The 19378-nt window shown below is 43.2% G+C and overlaps 1 protein-coding gene across 3 annotated transcripts in view; it reads right to left on the minus strand.

Annotated features, from left to right (window-relative positions):
- Sorl1 (sortilin related receptor 1) overlaps window positions 1-19378 on the minus strand; it is a 162637-nt gene that overhangs the window by 31111 nt on the left and 112148 nt on the right. For all 3 annotated transcript variants that reach the window (XM_046438730.2, XM_046438729.2, XM_058577154.1), the window contains 7 exons: window positions 15971-16096; window positions 13427-13534; window positions 11632-11763; window positions 10479-10610; window positions 9512-9646; window positions 8539-8694; window positions 5459-5608 (listed from right to left, as the gene is read on the minus strand). In XM_046438730.2, the coding sequence (XP_046294686.1) occupies window positions 5459-5608; window positions 8539-8694; window positions 9512-9646; window positions 10479-10610; window positions 11632-11763; window positions 13427-13534; window positions 15971-16096 (939 nt within the window). The remainder of the gene's footprint in view (window positions 1-5458; window positions 5609-8538; window positions 8695-9511; window positions 9647-10478; window positions 10611-11631; window positions 11764-13426; window positions 13535-15970; window positions 16097-19378) is intronic.

The following is a 19378-nucleotide window of genomic DNA, read 5'->3' on the forward strand; positions in this document are numbered from 1 at the left end:
TCTATTATACACTGAGCTGAAAATGGTTTGTCTTGGGGGCGCGCGGGTGGACAACTGCATTACATATACAAGCATACTGGAGTTCTACAAAAAAGTTCAAGAACCACTGCTGTAACAGTCTCAGGATCCCAAGACAGACTTCACCCTCCCATGCACTGAGCATTAAAGGAGGTCCTGCAGGCATCAGGAACAGCTCCAGGCACTAAGAACATGTAGAGGAAAGACAAGGCACCTACTGTCAAAGAGATTATCTTCTCTTGAGAGAAGCTACAAACAAGCCAACCAACAAATACGTCATTTCAGATAATGTAAGAGCCACAAAAGAACATAGAGTAATGGTGTCTGAGTTAAAGGGGCGGGCAGTGACACCACTTCATACAGGACAGTCAGAGAGGGATACTGCTCAGAAGGGGACCATTTGGAAAACACAAGATTCCCATCTACCACTTGATAAGAATATGAGAAAACTATTGCCAAACAACAGCTGAATAGGACTGCTAGAAGATGTTTGAGGCTTCCTTATAAAATATATCTCAAAACTTTAAAAGCAAGAAAACCCAGATTTGAGATTCTGGAAATAAGGTTGCCATTAATCTCTGCAAATTCTTAAATGATTATTAAAGAAATGGTGGATGGGCACTTAGAACAGAAGTAGTGGCCAGCAGGGGCCAGCTTCTCTGAGGGAATCATGCCACACTCATCCCATTTTCTTTTTCATAAGGTGATCGGATTAATGGATTTAGGAAAATTGCGGAGACAGCACATCTTGATTTTAAGACCCTGAAATAAGCAACATCCTTGTGAATAAGACAAATTTGAAACAGCCGGAAAACACAGATTTAAAGAATGCCAATTAATAGGTTACTATCACCAGGAGGAACATTGTAGGTCTTTGCCTCTTTGTTGGTTATTTTTAGCGTTCACCTTGTCATATGATCTCTTACTTGGCTCAGATGTTCTATCACTTTGGTGAGTGTGGGATCAACCTGCTCTGCTCTTTTAATGTCCCAGAGGCCCACTGCATTCATTATTTTAACATAAGTGTAGACTTTTGTACTAAGTTCTGTTTGATTTCTCTGTTAGGTTTGTGTATTCTTCTCTGACAAAAACTCTCTACACACTTAATTAGGTAAAAATCTTTTCCACAAACCACCATCTATTTTTGTGAACTTTGTTAGTCATCTTTTATTTGGTAAATTATGAACTGGCATAAGTTTGTACAATTTATGTATATTGATTGTGGCAAAGTTGTACAGATTTCTATATTTGGGATGAGAAATTTTTCTTCTCTCTATAATAAATTGTTTCTTATCTTGGCATTAAAAAAAAACTCTCTACACAGATATAATGGCAGAAAGATCATGACCTTCTATCTAAATAAATATCCCAGTCTGGTACTGACTAGATGACTCTCTTAGAGCCTCAATTTTCCTATCTCTACAATGGAGACAATACCAAAATCACAAGGTTATTAACAATTAAGTGAAATAAATATATGATTTACATGAGAATAATGGAAGGTACATTTCCATTACCAAGTGTTCATTTTTCTTTTTGAGTCCTGATTATTTTACCAGAAAATAAGTGCTTTTGTTGACTCTGCATTACCTGCAGATGTAACAAGCATGCTTTCCAAAGTTTCATCCAATTTGGTAATGACCTTTTAAGCAGAGCAGGGCCATTTACAAAGAATCAGAAATGATGCTAACAGCAAACAGAACAAAGTAGCAGCAGCCTGAAGAAGACTGCTTAGGATAAAGCAAAGAGAAAAATAAAAAAAGATCCCCAAAAAAGCAAGAAAGCAGAAAGGCATAATAATGAAACAAATACAAATAAATAAGGCAATAGAATCGAATCTTTCTGGTTCCCGAGTTCCACGTGACAAGAGCAGGTGCAATGATATACAGGGGTTCTTCCCCCAAAAGCATCTGAATTTATTCAGGTCCTGATCACTGACCAAGAGCAGAAGGTTAATAATGGAATCCTTCACAGCTTCCAAGAAAAAAGCAAACCAAACAAACAAAAATCACCCTAGCTTGCAAATTGAAAAAGTGGAAAAGTCAAAGGGTATTTTTTGAAACAAAGACCCCTGCGAAGCAACTTATCAAACTTCCTGACTTCTGGACAAAGAAAGGCTCCTTCAGACAGCCAAGATGAAAGCAGAAGTGACATTCATGAAAAAGAAGGAGGCGTGAACAATGAGGGCCTCATGACCCCTGTAGAAAAAGTACATTTAGGAGAAAAATCTATTTGCTGTGATAATAAATACATTTTACATGTCAGGCTAAATCTTGAGACGATTTTTCTCTCAGGTCAGAAGCCTGTCAAGACCTAAAGGACCTGGTGGAATCTGTCTCCACAAGCCCATAGCTACAGAGCCTGTTAAAGGAGACCACAGAGTGTGAAAACTGGCGAAGGCTCATGAGGGGCTAGGTGCAGAGGGTCTCCAGCAAGACTGACTGCTGATGCAACATGGGAAGGGCAACTCCTCCCAGCTGCTGGCCCACATGCCTCGCTTCCTACCACGATGCCACACACCAGCCCTGACTCCAGTGCCCATCCTCCACCCCTCGTGGTCCCTGGCCCCACAGGGAAACCTGCACATGCCCCACCCAAGCTAGCAGCATCAGCCTTCTAGTTTCTTCTCTGGACAGTTTCTCCTCTCCTCCTTCTAGTTTCGCCTCTCTTCCTTCCTGCTGATCTCCACAGCCAAGGACTCATGGCTGCTACGAACATCACCTCTAATATACAATGTGCCTTCTTCCTTTCTCACCTCACAGCCCCATCACATTGGCTGCCTCAGTAGTACATGGCCTCCAATCTCACCTCCCCTTCTAATTCATTTCTCTCATGATGAAGTCCAAGTGATTTAAAATACAAACACCACTCTCTAAAATAATTAATGGTTCCCTGTGACAGGGGATAAGGGGCCCTAAGCATGGCCGTTGTACCCAAGTGCCTGGCTTGTCTCTATGTACTTACCATTTTCCCTGCCCATGGCCCTCTACAGAGGTGCTCCCCAGTGTCTCTGAGCCTCTGGGTATTCATGCTGTCCCCAGTGGCTGGGATGCCCACCATCTGCCACCTTTCCCCGCTTTTTCCATTAAAACTCTGCAGGGCACACTGTAGTCCTAGCCACTCTGGATACTGAAGCAAGAGGACTGCCTGAGCCCAAGAGTTTGGGACCAATCTGGGCAATGTAGTAAGACCCCATCTCCTAAAAACAACAAAACTGGGGCTGAGGTTGTGGCTCAGCATTAATGCGCTTGCCTTGCATGTGTGAGGCTCTGGGTTCAATCCTCAGCACCACATAAAAATAAACAAACAAAATAAAGGTATTGTGTCCATTTACAACTGAAAAAAAAAAAAAAGGTTTAAAACAAAACCTGCTCCTTAGACATTATCATCCCTTTCCTGACCAGCTGCCACCTCTCTGGAGGACGACCAGGTCCACTCTGAACTACGCTGGTTCCTTGGAGATGCTTTTGCTACTGCCCACCTTGCACTGAAACACAGCTGCTGATTTGTGGTCCTCCCACCAGACTGTATCCCACAGCTGATCAGTGCCGGCCACATCATGCTTGATCAACCAATTTTCATCCCGCCAGACTGAAGATTCTGAGGACATACAGTCCTTCCTCCTAACCAGACTCTGCAGGGAAAGCCTAGTAAGACACCCTGTGGGGAAATGTGCTACAGAGACAGGAGGGATGGCCAATTCCCACTTCCCTTTCTTCCCAAGCCTCACTGGGAAAAATATCTACAAAGGGCAGGCATTTGGCAAACTTTTGTAATGCTAAGCATGAGAAAGGGCTCTTTTAAAAGGATGAGTTCTCAAGCACCCCTTCCCACTGCTCTTGATTCAGCAGACCGAGGTGGGATCACTAAATGTTCATTTTTTTATAAGTACTCTCCATGTGATCCCTCTAAGTTACATAAATTTCTTCACTACTGAATTAAGAGAAACTAAGGGATAACTAACCTCCTCTGCCCTAGACCCTATTCTATCTTGAAATGGTAAGATTTGATAGGGCTCCATTTGGGGGCTTAGTTTTTCATTAAGGAATCTTCATTTTAAGAGGAAAAAGTGGGATTAGAACAGGGATCAAAAATAAATGGAGAGGCTGGGCTCAGTGGTGCACACCTGTAATCCCAAAGGCTCAGGAGGCTGATGAAGGAAGATCACAAGTTCAAAGCCAGCCTCCGCAAAAGCGAGGCACTAAGCAACTCAGTGAGACCCTGTCTCTAAATAAAATATAAAATAGGGCTGGGGATGTGGCTCAGTGGTCGAGTGCCCCTCAGTTCAACCCTCAGTAACTTCTACCCTGCCACCAAATTAAAAAAAAAAAAAAGAATGGAGAGCTCGCTGCTGGGGTCAGGGCTGGAAGCCTCTCTGTAGATAGATAGGAGGGACTTTGCCATTCTCTTCTAGGTTCACCAGGGCAGAAGTCAGATGAGCATGAAGAAATGTTCTTTCTGGAAGTAAAACTACGTGACTGGCTGGGACACTGGCTGTCTGCAGTCATGGGTGGATAGATGGAGGAGAGCCTGCAAAGCAAGAGGCCTGAGCTAGGGTAGCTCATCATCAGAGGCACATTGATGGCAGGGAATGAGCACTCTTCAGTCACACCCCTCCAGGGCCATTACAGTTGTACCCATCAGGCCAAAGGTGGCCTCAGTGCAACCAGAGACCAAAAGGTATTAAACCGGTGGGATGAGGCTGAAACACATGAGCTCATCTCTGTGTCTGACTTCTGACTTCACCCCCTGCTTCCTGTAGGCCATCCCTGCCAAGGTGACACTTTGAACCTCAGCCTGTGCAAAAGCCAGTGTCTCTCCCTCCATCACCTACTCCAAGGAACCTCTCCGCAAGGAACAGGCACCACAGCCCATTCTGAACTCAACACACTGATACAGTGTCCATGTCATCTCAGAGCAGGCTCAGGCTGCCTGGTCATCATTCCATGTGTGGCCAGCATTCTCTGCCTCCAACTAGAATTACCCTAGGGGTGATGACTGAACCTCTTAATAAGGTGCTGGAGGTAATCCCCCAAACAATACAGACTCTGTGCCTTACTTAACACTTTCAGAAGAATGAATGCAAATATAGAGGATACAGGCTGGATCCCTTGGTGTTTTTAAACAGTTAAACATATCAAGCAAAAAAAGAAGAAAAAACTATTAATTTTTCTCACTTACTTAGAAAATATTTTTGTTAGATCTGCTCCTATTGTTTAAAATATCTCAGGCAACTTATTAGAAAGAATGTGGCTACCAGATGATATGATGTGTGTCTATGTAGCAAAGCCCTTGGGGATGACATAGTCGCAACATGGGTACACAAAACTGCACTAACTCACACACATGGGTGTGTGCTGACCCAGAAACGAAGCAGGGCAAAGGGATATTTCACACTCTGGAAATCTGCCTGGGGCCAAAGCACTCTCAAACTACTCACGACAGTTGTCCTCATCCTGGCCATCCTGGCAATCCCGGTGGCCATCACAACGCTTCCAGTTGGGGATGCACTTCTTTGGTTGGTGGCACTCAAACTCAAATCGGTCACATCGCCCAAGCTGAGTGGGAGTGGAGACAGCAGTGACATTTGCTAGAAAAAAAATATTTTTAAAATTCAGTTTTCAGTATTATGCAAGCTGGCCAGTAACAGAAACCAATTCAATGTGTTAGGAGAGCACAGTGCCTTAGGAATTGCAAAGGGGACCTGGAGAGACCCGTGTGCGCTCTGGACACCACCACTTAATTTGCTCCCTCTCAGACCCTGACTAAAGACCTAGCTGAGAGATAATTTTAAGACCTAAACCCAAAAGGGTACAAATAATGGGAAAAAAGACAAAAGCAACAAATTTGGAAGCTGGGTGTGGTGGCACATGCCTATAATCCCAGGGGCTTGGAAGGCTGAGGCAAGAGGATCCCAGGGTCAAGGCTAGCCTCGGCAATGTAGCAAGATGCTTAGCAACTTAGCGAGGCCCTGTGTTAAAATGAAAAAATGGCTGGGATGTGGTCCAGTGATTAAGCATCCCTGGGTTCAATCCTAGCTCCAAAAAAAAAAAAAAAAAGAAAGAAAGGAAAAAAATTGGGGAAGCTGGAAAGCAGACAGTGATAAGTGATTAAAGAGACCAGAGAAGGCCATAGCCTATCCCAAGCTGTCAGAGGAGAGAGCTAGGAAGCAACTAGGTCAACATCACCAACCCTCAAAAGTTCACAAACTGGTCTAACGAGGAGGGAGAAAGGCAAAGTAAAGAAACTAACTAAGAGGAACTGTTTTAGAAGCAATTACAGGGTCTGGGGATGTAGCTGAGTGGGACAGCACTTGCCTAGCATGCACAAGGCCCTAGGTTCCATCTCCGGTGGAAAAAAAAAGGATAGCTACACTCCCTACATCCTTCTACCCCAACAGCCCCATGAGACTATCACCCATACATCACCCCAATAACAGACTGGTGGGTTGTTATTTGGACAGAATGAAAACCAAGAGATGTTTTAGACAGGCATAATTGAGAACAAGAATATCTTACTGGTAAACTGAGGATTAAACCTACAGAAGCAAAATGCGAAGACCTCACTCTCTTCCTGAGACCTCTATCAGTGAGATCTTGATCCTATTGTGCAGGCAGAAGATCGAAGGAATCTTCTCTGGGAACGCTGACCAGCCTCAGAAATAAACCCTAAAATTACCAAGGTCCTAGAAAGCTAAGCCAAGTAAACCAGGCCCCTTGTTCCTGAAGAAGATAGGAGTCATGGGAAGGCTCCCAAGTGGGGGAGAGCTGACTATCCACCTGCATGCATCTTAATAGAAGATAAAATGAAAAGAAGGCTGATGCCAGGAAGAAAAATCAGCTAGGAGTCTTCTACATGGAAGAGCATCAGGGAGCTACAGACAACCAAGAACACAAAAGCTGAGTGAGACATAAAGCAAGGAACTGGCTCTTCTGATGAGTCAGAACTGGCTAGTTCTGGTCAGAGTTTTAAGAACCAAAATCAACTGTGAGAGAAGGATAATTCAATACATAGGTGGGAATGGTTAAAGACAAAAGGGTTTTTGTGGCTTTTTAAATCCTTTTTTACAATTTGTTTTAATTTGAGAAGCACTTATGGGCTGCTATTTGCCTGTTGTTGTGGTAGACACAGGAGAAAATTCCAAGTAATTTACAGTATCATCCCCAAACAGGAGACCTGCCATTAGGAAGCGATGTACAGCAGATAACAGTCAAGAACCCAAAGGACAACGGCTAAGTTCAGTGAGATTGGGCATCAGCTAAAGGAGTCTGGGAAGCTCTGCAGGGGTGAGGTTTGACAGGGAGAATCACACTGTACTTGTTTGAAGCAAGAATTTCAAGCTTTAATGAACTTTAGAATCATGTGAGTATCTCCTGGGCTCCACCCAGAAGTTCTGATGCTATATTTTATACACTGCAGGTGATTCCATTATAGAGGAGTCCTTGTGCCATACCTTGAGAATCGCTAATGACATATCAAGGTCTCTTTGCTATGAAATTCTTGCTTCTGTTTGCCCCACAGATGGTAGATTTCATGGATGGAGAAAGCAGGAGGATGAGGAAGGGACAAGGGTAAAAGGCCTGCTGTAGGAATACAGGAGGGAAAGGAACAAGTCTGCCCAGAGCAGATGAGCAGCCCTAAGAAGTGAGGGAGGAAAGGAGGAGTCAGAGCACACAGGGCCTTGAAACTAGGAACCAAGGTCCAAGAACTGAATTTCAAGCAAGAATTTCAAGCTTTAATGAACTTTAGAATCATGTGGGTATCTCCTCGGCTCCACCCAGAAGTTCTGATGCTATGCATTTTATACACTGCAGGTGATTCCATTATAGAGGAGTCCTTGTGCCATACCTTGAGAATCGCTAACGACATATCAAAAACAGGGAAGCAATGGGATGAACAATGTCATCTAGGGGCAACCAGGAGATCAGCCACGGCAAGGATGATGCAAAGTGCAGTTTATAAGTGAATCTGAAATAGACTCCTGCTTAGGGAAACTCGGCATCCTCACCCATGCTCTGCCTGTGGTGGGGGGCTGGCACTAGATGGGGTCTCAAGGTGGGCCCTGCCTACAGCAATGGTTTACTGCACAGCTCTTCAGCTGCCTCTGTGCAGCCACTAGATGGCAGTGCTCACCCTTCTTTTAGAAGGACCAGCTAGACAACTACCAAGCAGGAAAATTGGGCCCTCTCCCCTGAGAGTGTAATATACACACAAAAACCTCCCTGTAATCTCAACTATAATTTCCCACAGAGAAGGAAGCAAAGGTTGCCTGCAGCGGTCGCGGGGAAATAAGGGTGGCTGGCCTTTTCCAGTAGGAAGTTCAGAGGGCAGTTACAGAAGACGGGATGCTCCATTTCTGAGTTCCCATGGGTCTGATCCAGGGAAGAGCACTGAAGTCTCCCTGCCCTGGAAGCACCCTATTGGTGAGTAGCACAGGGCAGTCAGGCTATGCCTACAGCGTGCTCCAGAACATCCTCGATACAGGAACAGGTACCACGGAGAGCTGAGACCAGGACTCACCAAGCGAGGGGCAGGCTTCCTCATCGGAGCCATCTGCACAATCCCGGTACCCGTCACATACCCAGGTGTCCATCACGCAGGCCCCATTGCTGCAGCGGAAGTAATTGGGCAGACACGTGGAGGGCCCAGGAGTGGGGGAGGGCAGAATATGTGAATCTGAGAAAAACACCAAAAAGAAAACCCAAAGTGTTACCAGAAGTTTGACCTCAGACTAAAATGTGTTCCAAACCAAATCCCCCTTTTAGCTGCACCAGCCAAGAGAGGCTAGTGACAGTCACAGCTCTGTACTGCAGCCCATCTAAAAATCATTCATGATGCAGTGTCAGAACAGATGATATTTGTTTCCCCTTTGGTTAGTAGATTTACATACTGCTGTAGTGGATAGGAGCTAATGTTCAGATGGCCTTGCTTTTGTAGGTGTTTCTGAAAGCAAACAAAAGGTGAACAGCTGACTTGGAAGATACAGGACAGATAGAGAATTCCTACCAAGGCCAAACTGCTCTAGTTAATTCATCACAACTACCTCAAGACTTGGTTTGGAGACAATGCCAAAAAGGAAAGGGAAAGCATGCACCCCACATCAGTGTTCCTCAGAGGAATCACAGCCCAGGCAGGACTGGCGACCTTGTTAAAATTCAGATTCCCATTCAGTAGGTGTGGGGGAAGGGCAGAGACTGAGGTTCTAACAAGCTCCAAGGAGATGTGAATGCTGCTGGTCAGTGGCAAGGCTCTGGGCATCTCATTGTGCCCTGCAAAATCAGGAATGAATAACCCTGGCAATAAAAACCAAGCACCCTGATTGCAAATGGGAGGAAAGATCGAAAACTCCTCAGGGTTGATCCTCCCCAAAAAGCCAGAAAAGTACTGAATAAGCCAGGCACTAAAGAGACAAAGTTATAATCTGTGCAAACAGGTCAACCTATCCTGCTGTGTCTCGGCTGTGGGGTTGACCCAGCACCCTAGAGCCTCTCACCTCCACAGTCCCTCTCATCAGACCAGTCTCCACAGTCGTTCTCCCTGTCACATTTCCATCTGTTTGGGATGCAGTGGCCATTCTCACAGCGGAACTGGAAGTAGCGGGAGCAGTTTGGGGCTTCTGTGGGGTTTTCTGCAGAGATCAACAACGGTATCAGTCATTTCTCCTGTACCACAGTGAGCACAAGCTCCACCTAGAGGCACTATCCTGGATACCCCTGTCCAGTGCCAGTGGCATTTCCCTCTCAAAAAAGATAAGGCAACTTTATGAACCCAAGGGGCAACAGAATATACCCATAAACTCACAGTACTCCATCTTCCCAGCTCCAAACTCATGACCTACATTTTTTCTTTTTGGGGGGTGCTGGAGACTGAACCCAGGAACACTCTGCCACATCTGTAACCCTTTTTATTTTTTTGAGAGAGGGTCTAAGTTGCTTAGGACCTAAGTTGCTGAGGATAGTTTTGAACTTCCGTTCCTCCTGCCTCAGCTTCCTGAGCTGCTGGGATTACAGGTGTGCACCACTGCACCCAGCGATGACTACATATTGTTATACTGAGAATGATCACCTGACATGTAATTCTGACATTTTACCAAAGCAATAGTCTAACTATTGATGACAGCCCAATTGAGATGCTGTGGTCTATAATTTTTAGGGTGGTGGTGGGGATGACACATTCTACAATATTTACCACAATCCTTTACCCACTGCATTCTTTATATATATAATGTGGTCCTTGCAACTGAGCAAACAAAAGGAAACATAATAAAAATTTCCCACATCTACTAGGCGTAAGTTCCCACTTCACTCAATTCTTCGTATGGGGATTCAAGAGCTGGAGGTAGTTGCTACTGAGGAAGGAGAGGGCAAAGTGTGCAGGTGAGAATGCTGGCAAGCATCCCTTCCTTAGCCACAGGTGTCACCATAACTTCAGGGCTGGGGTGCGAGGAGGCTGATGCTCACCACAGTTGGCTTCATCAGAGTAGTCCCCACAGTCGTCCATCCCATCACATTTCCAAATCAAACTGATGCACACTCCATTCTGACACTGGAAACCGAACTCATCACAGACCTTGTGGAACTCAGGGTCTTGGGCTACATAAGGAACAAACACCCATAAAGTCCAGATTACTTCCGTGTTGGAGAAGTCAGAGTAGGAGTGATGCTCAGAACGGGAGAGAGGAAAAACATCCTCTGCCAATAGCCATTATTGTGCTGAAGGATTCCTTGAAAGCAAAAGCCAAACCTGATCTTAACAGAGCACACATTCTAGTTATTAATCCTTTCCACAGTCCTTTATTGAGTACTATTATGGGCTGAGTTTATCCCCCCAAAACTCATAGATTGAAATCCTAACCCCTAATACTTTTAGACAGGTGATTTTTTTGGAGGTAATGTCTTTAAAAAGGTAAGTTAAAATGAGGTCATCAGGGTGAGCCTTAATCCAATACGACTGCTGTCCATGGAAGAGGAAGAAGAAATCTGAACACAGAAACGTAGAGAAGAAAGACCATGCAAGGACACAGGGAAAAGATGGCCACCTATGAGGTCAAGAAAGGCCTCTGGGAAAACCAACCCCGCCAACACCTTGACTGTGAACTCCCAGCCTCCTTTTTCCAAGAGAAAATGCATTTCTGTTGTCCAAGTCATCCAGCGTGTGGCATTTTGCCATGGCAACCCAAGCAAACAAACACAAATGCAGGGCACTCTGAGAAACAGGGCTATGGCAATGAACAAAGGAAAGTCCCTGCTCCTTTGACCCTTGCGTGGCAGCAGCAGAGGCAGACAGAAAAATACAGTGAGCAATGTGGGGATGCATGCCATGAGGACCTCTGGAGCACAGAACGGGCGGGGGGCACTACAGAGATTGGCATTCAATACAGACTGGCCAGAAAGGCCTCTGGTATAAGGTGAAACTGAGCCAAGACTGTGGGCATTCACCAGCCTCCTGTTCATACCTACACCAAAGCTAAAAGCAGCACTTCTGAAGCAACGAGGTAACTATCAGGAAAGGTGACCTCGGACACTCAGTCAGACCTGATACCCAGAGAGAGGCGTGTCCCCGGGCAGCCAAACCCTATGTCCGTGAGTGACCTCCCCCAGCTGCCCCACTCACAACATCCTGCAAAGGTGGCATCCTCATCTGATCCATCACGGCACTGGATGATCCCATCACACACCATAGAGTGGAACAGGCACTGCTGGCGGTTCTTACACACGAAGTCCATGAAGCGCGTACAGAGGGGCTCTAAAAGGGAGCCAGCAAGGAGAAAGGGCCATGAGCACTGGGCGTGGGCATCGCACGCTGGTTCAGATGTGCATTCAGGAAACAACAGTAACAGCCACTGTTGGTCGAGCACTTGCTTGTGCCAAGCCCACAGCTAAAGCACTTGACATAAAGTGCATCATTAAACCCTCAAACAACATTAAAAAAGATTTTACTGTCTCTGTTTACAGAACGAGAAAACAAGGGTAGCAGTATTAAGTATTTTGCCAAGAGCACACAGCTGATGAGGGTGAAGCCAAAACTGAAATCCAGAGCTGTCTGGCACCAAAGCCCATGATCTGAATCATTACTGATATGATATTGACTCTAACACAGGAGTCAAGAAGCTTTCTCCAAAAGAGACCAGAGTTCTGGAGTGAATTGTGCTCCTCCCTCCAGCTTAAATTCCTATGTTGAAGCCTGAGCCCCAGTGTGACTATATTTGGAGAGGGGTTCTTTAAAAAGGTCCTTAAGGTTAAATGAAGTCATAGGCTGGGGCCCTAATCCGACATGACTGGTGTCCTTATCTAGAGATATAGGCAGAGAAAAGGCCACATGAGAGCATAGCAAGAAGAAGGCCTTTGGATTTGAATTACAGTTGCTCTCTTCTGGGTCTGGAGCTTGACAGCCTTCAAATTTAAACTGTGACCTCAGTTTACCCCTGGGTCTGCAGCCTGCTGGCTCACTCTACAGATTTTGAACTTGCCAGCCTCCATTACTGTGTAAGTCAATTCCTTATAAGTCTCTCTCCACACATACATAGCAGGTAGGAGGGCTGCTGTGTATGATGAGTGTGTGTGTGTGTGTGTGTGTGTGTGTGTATCCTATTGATTTTGTTTCTCTGGAAAACCCCAAACTAACACAACCAGAGAGCAAACTGTTAGGCTCTGCAGACACTTAAGAAACAGCCTCTGTTACAACTACTTGATTTTGCCACTACAGCAATGAGGGCAGTATGCATATGTAAGCAAAGGGAAGTGTTGGATTGAAATATAACTTCATTTAAAAGAACAGATTTTAGGCCAAATCTCACCTACAGGCCAGTTTGTATTAACCCATTAGCTCTCAACCTGAACTGCACACTAGAATCTCCTGGAATACTGTAAGGAAAAAAAAAATCTCAACACCCAAGTCATACCCTAGACTAATTTGAAATATCTGGGGATGAAGCCCAGGTACCAGCAGCTTTTAGAGCTCCCTGGGTGATTACAATGTCCACCAAAGAGGTGTACAACTGACCCAAGACCATCTTTCTTGGTCTAAAGAAAATGGGCTAGAAAGGGTCACTTGGCCTAAAAATATTTCTGGAGTGATAATCAGCAACACTAAAAAAAAAACCAATCAAGTAAAAGTAAGTGCCCAATCGAAAACAACGGTCAATTTATAATGCACATAGCAACAAAACAGTACCTTTCACCACAGTATAAACTAATCCCATAACCACACACTTCAATCCTCTTTCTATTCTCCTCTACCCAAACCATGTCTCCCTTTCTGATCAGCCACTGAGTCCAGGACTCAGTGTGAATTGGTTCAAAGCTAAACACAGCAGGTACTGAAGAAACAAAAGGATCTGGTCCAACAGACACTCGTCACTCACAACCACCAGGGACTGGTGTTCCTCCCGGGCAGGAAGCAGACTCACCACAGTGCTGCTCGTCCGAGCCATCGGAGCAGTCGTGCAGTCCGTCACAATGTTTGCTGGATGGGATGCAAGTGCCATTGGGGCAGCGGAATCCATTGCACTTCTTCTCTGAAATCCAATTCAGAGTAGAATGGTAAAGAAGAAATGAGCAGGCACTCACCTACATTGTTCGCAGGACTCCGATTCATACCACCCTGGGGGCAACTGGGCAATAGCTGTAAAATTACCAACGTACATATACTTTGACCAGTAACTCCCAGTGTAGAAATAATGTGTTCTGTTTACACAAATGAAAAACAGTGTAAGGAAAAGGTCAGAACCTGTACTTAATGTAAGCAGAAGTGTAACAGATGGAAACCACCTCCATGTCCATCAGCAGAAGACTGTTTAATAAATGGCTGTGCATGGAACACTAGACAGCTGAGGGAGACTGAAGAACTCTGTAAAAACTTCTGTCCCAGAGTTATGTAAAAATCAAACTACAAAACAACATGCATAGTGTATTATTATTTGTGTAAAATAGGACACAAATACAGACTATATTTAAATGTCTACAATCATGCGTCATCTAATGATGGGTACATTCTAAGAAATGTGTCACTCATCAATTTCTTCACCATGTGAAAGTCACAGAGTATGTTGCACAACTTGGATGGTACAGAATAGGTCACTCAGTCAATGTGATCTCTTGAAGCAATCAAAAGGTGAGGTAAACAAAGATGTAGAGGCTGTTACCAGTGTAATGTGGGAGACTACTGAACAGTTAACTTTTCTTTAAGTAGAAGAGGTTTACTCTCCAATAATGACAAAAAAGTATAGCATGATAAACACACAAACCAATCACTAGTTATTTGCTATCACTATCAAGAACTGGTACCTTACGTACTTGTGTGTGTTACCCTGGCACTTGACTGGCAGCACAATGGGTCAGTTTACACCAGCATCACCACCAGCAGTACTGTGCTGCACTATGACGTCGGGAACACGACAGTGTTATAATGACAGAACATTCTCAATTCCATTTAATTTTTTGAGACCACCATTGTAAATGTGCTCCATCATCGACAAAAATAATGTCACACAGTGATGACTGCATATCCACATCTCTGAAAAGATATTAAACCATGGCTTCTTGTGGGGATAGGATAGGAACTAGGCAGATGGGGAGAACAACTTTTACTATAAGCCATCTTATGCTTTTTCCATTTTGAACAAGATGAAAGGCCAACCCATTCAAAAACTGAGTATTTTTTTTGAAGAAGAAAAAAGCTTCTATGAATAGGAAAAAAGAGAGACAAACATGAATCCTGAATACAAAATCCTGGATTTTCAAAAAATCTAGAGATCACTGGCCACCTTCTTTCTTTCATGACTTCTAATTTGAATTCTAACATGAAGCCCTTCTGGAGAACATTTGCTTGAAATGTTAAGAGCCCAAAGTTTCACAATGAGTTCCAAGGGAAATTAAACTAGAACAAAGGTACCATGATACTTAGCCCAGAAGCCTTAGTGCCAGGTCCCTCTCTCCTAAGCAGAGTCCTACCAGGCACTGGACTTATCAGTTCTACCAAGACAGGCATGGCCTTTGCAAACCCAATGCTTGGTGAATAGTTCCATGAGGATTAGGTAGGTATAAGACAACACAAGGTGTTTTAATCCTGTAAAAAGTCAATATACCTAGGAAATTTGTCAAGGGACATCATACAGAAACAATCAGTAAATGAATAGACAACTTGGAGAAATGGTTAATGCCACTAAAAAAAACAAAGTTTCTAAAAAAAAGTATAAATTAAAATTACAAGAAACAAGTATACTCAGTATTAGTGAGAACTACTAAAGAGATAAAACCTAAAATCAAGGGAGATTAGGGAAAGCAAGCAGTCTGTGGCTGGTGGAGATGTCCCTCAGAAATAACCTGGAAACACTGGAAGAGAATCATGAAAACCCATCAGCACTTCTAACCCACAATTCCAGGAAATATCTCCAAGGAAAAATGAGCCTTCCCTTCCAAGGACATAAACAGCTGTTATAATTGTGTAAAACTCAAATGCCCAACCAGGAATGGACTAAGTAACCCATAACTGGGTTATGGTAACATGAAATGAATATGCACCTTGCATAAAAATGCTAATTACAGAAAATACTGAAATATGGAAACATCTTTTTTAAGAAAAAAATCCTATAACATGGAAGGAGTAGAATATACAATGGCATGTAGACAACAACTACACTGTGAAAATTTTGAATGTTTGGCAAAAGGATAAGGACAGAGAAGCTTAAAAATATTTGGTGCATAAAAGCACTTTACATACTGATTTTGTGTTATGGCAGCATTTACACTTTTTGTTTGTGAGAGGGAAACTGCTGCCTGAGAATTAAGACTACATCATACGGTAGCACGACAGAGTGGGTGGGCTTGCTCAGTGTCACGGTGGAAGCCTGGGTGCGGCAGGGTGTGATTTCATTTCCTGGCCCATCTGCTGCCTCTTCCTGAACAGCAGACACTGGGGAAGCTCAGGTGGGAGCCAAGGCATTTGCATTTACCACAGTTCACCGGATCCTCGTCAGAACCATCTTGGCAATCTGCGTCACCGTCACACGCCCACCGCTGGGGGATGCAGTGCCCGTTGTGACACTGGAAGTTGGAGGCCTCACAGGTGTGATAGATGGCTGCCAACAGAGAAAAGGGACATAGTCACACCTCCCTCCTCTCCACCCCCATCAACTGTCACAAGTCAGCTCAAAGGAAGCTTTGCACTAGGCAGTAAGGTTTGAAAGGCTGGAGCATGAATTACTCCGAGGGCGGGGAATGCAGCAGTTGGGCAGACCCCAAGAGGGAGGCAGTGATTTGAGTCTGTGCTGACAAAATGTTACACCAGCCACTACAGGCCCAGATGCCCCTGTCAAAAAAATCCCTCCTCTGTACAATGACCTATGAGGTAAGCATTATTCCTCTTTCACACAGGAGAAACAGGCTTGGAGAAACTGAGAAACCTTCTGGTAATAAAGTAATTGCATCAGGATGTCCAGGGTAAAGCCTCTACTTTTCTTCCTAGATCTTGCTACTTGATCCTTTCCATAAATCTGACTCCTTTAGATGCTGTCAAACAAGGAAAGGCAGTGTGTGCTCTAGAGAGAAAGTTCTAGACCTGGTCCAGTCAGTCTGGAGGCCTCAATTTCCCATTTGACATTGTTATCTAAGGGGCTCTTACAAGCGGCTCTGACAAGCCATGACTTTATATATCAAAACCAAAATCAAAACACAAAACACTACCCAACTTTAAATGTGGAAAACTTCAGGCCCAAAGAACATTAAAAAAAAAAAAAAAATCATTCCCAAGTCTCAAAGAACACAGGCCTCAGAACCTAAAACTGTCTAACCGAGGAAGGCAAGAACAACATCTAACATCTTACCAGCCAATAATACATAACACGCACTACAAGCACTTTTAAAAAGCAGCAGCAGCAGTTAGTGAAACAGAGTCACTGCTAGAAATGAACAGCTTCATTTGCACACTTGGGCTGCGGCCACCAAATCATTAGAAACAGCTCAAAATCTCAAAGATGAGTTCAAGTACATAATATCTGCCTCAGACCCAATCAACACTATATAACTGCTTTCTCCATTAGATTTCCACTTCCTCTTCTTAAATAGAAAGCTGCTTGTGTCTGTTCACTGCTGAAGAAAAACAAGAATTGGCCTCATTTACAACCAGCATAAAAGAATCCACAGTAACCACCTGTCCCCATCCACAGGTATTTCTAAGATGTTGCATAAATGCCTGAAACTTTGGATGGTACTGAACCCCATATACACTATGTTTTTCCAATGTATATATACCTACAATGAATGATATACATTCCAATGTATACATCTCCAGAAATTTGGTCATAGACATAGGAAGAGATAAAGCTAAGACTGAAATGGAACATTAATGATACATCATAATAAAAGTCATTTGAAACTTATCAAGTATTTATTTCTGGAATTTTCCTTTTGATATTTTCAGACTATGGTTCATCCCAGGTAACTGAAATGGTGGAAAGGAAAGCTAGAGATGGGGGTGAGGGGTGGGGATAACCTAGAGAGACTCCCTGTTACCTTAACCGTGAACAGGACATCTTCACAGCACAAAGAGGTAAAACAAACAAAATCAGGTTGTTGTGGGGAAAAAAAACTACAGTTGTTTATTCAATTGAGATGACTGGCAATAAGCTGCTCGAGGGTGAAGAAAACTGCCTCACAATGTCCTCTACAATTTCTACTGAATTTGAAGCTATTTTTTGTGATGATAAGAAATGCTAAGAACTTGATTTTTCAAAGCACTTTAAAACAAGTTGTGAACCATTATCTTTGTCTTTTCATCTCTCCAAAGACCAAGGCTGAATTTGGTAGCATTTAAATAAGTCTACGGGAAGTTTCAACATTTATAACCTTTGGCACTTAGAATCCATTACACATCTTTTAAAAATTCACTTATATCTTGTAAAAGGAATAAATAAAGCATGCAAATTACATGAGTTTATGCACCAGTAATAACCATCACTTGAGATGCTTTTGATTTTTTTTTTTTTTTTTTGGTGTCAGAAATCAGATAGTCTTTGAAACATTCCTTACCGCCTTGCTCACTTTCATGAAATGTAAAGTTGCATAAAATGATTACCATGCTAATCTACTTGTTATTATTCAGCCTTTGTAGTTCATTCTTAATTGAAAACTATTTCAAAGTGCTAGCGGGATTTCTAAATGACAACTCTGGGAGGCACGTCAGAGATCTCCAGATTCTATCCCAGAAGCTGAGATCAGAAAGATTAATCAGTTTGCCCAATTTCACTCAAGTGGCCAGGCATGACTGGAATGTATAACAAAATGCTTTTTCTGGATTTTTCTATCTTCTAAGTAATTTACTAGTCTTTGACATTGAGTGCCTGATAAACAATGCAGGATTTATAAATAAAAATATTTTAGTACAAAGATGGAAGAAACTGACTCTAAATCCAGACTAAAAATTTTGAGAGAAAAACAAGACTGGAAGGGTCAACAGGGTGACATGGAATTTCAGTTTCTAATAAAGATAATTACCCTACAACCTATGTTCTTAGAGCTTCCCTGACTCATCGAGACCTGCTGAAACATCTGATGAAGGCATTAACTGAACATAAATGGGGAACAAAGATGAATTATGTACTAGAACAAGGAAAAGTACTGCTTCATTTCTTACAAACACGGACTATTAGGAAGTGTGTGAGGGAAAAGGAAAGTGACTATAAACACAATTTGAATGATTAAGGATACAAAAGAAAAACCACTAAGCATAAAGAGCATTAAAATTTGAAAGGCACGGTTGAAAAAGAGACAGATATTCTAGATACAAAAATATAGTCACAGATGTGTGAAACAGCAGATTAGATTTGGTTGAAAGAAGAACTATTGAACTGGAAGGTAAGTCTAAAGAAATCAGAGTATAGCACAGAGTCTGAAAGACAGCAGATATAAAAACAGGAGGCATGAACAACAGCATGGAGCCGTGCAACAAATGGCTGCAGCAAGTGCTAACAACAATATCAGAAACAGTAGAAAGCAGAAGAGGCTGAATTCCACAGCTGTAAAATCCCAGAATTACAAGAAACATAAACCCTAAGATCTTAAAAAGAAAATGAGTCTCAAACAACAAATGAAACAAGCGAGACTGTGTAACAACAAAAACTAAAGGCATCTGCAAAGAAAACACTGTTGTTATTTGAACAGAAAATCTGACAGAACTGCAAACAGTAAAAGAGGCCAGAAAGAAACCGGAGTAATTCTAATAATAAACTTTAAAAAAAAAAAAAATCACTATACACCTAGAATCCAGACCAATTTAGATTCCACGCTAAACATTAAAGACATGTTGATACTAACAGAACCTTGAAAGAGTTAACCACCCTCAGACCTCTGCTCCAAAAACCAGG

The sequence above is a fragment of the Marmota monax genome, unplaced genomic scaffold, assembly GCF_021218885.2.
Source record: "Marmota monax isolate L192 unplaced genomic scaffold, Marmota_monax_Labrador192_F-V1.1 WCK01_AAM20220418_F8-fsc00081, whole genome shotgun sequence".
NCBI classification, from domain to species: Eukaryota; Metazoa; Chordata; class Mammalia; order Rodentia; family Sciuridae; genus Marmota; species Marmota monax.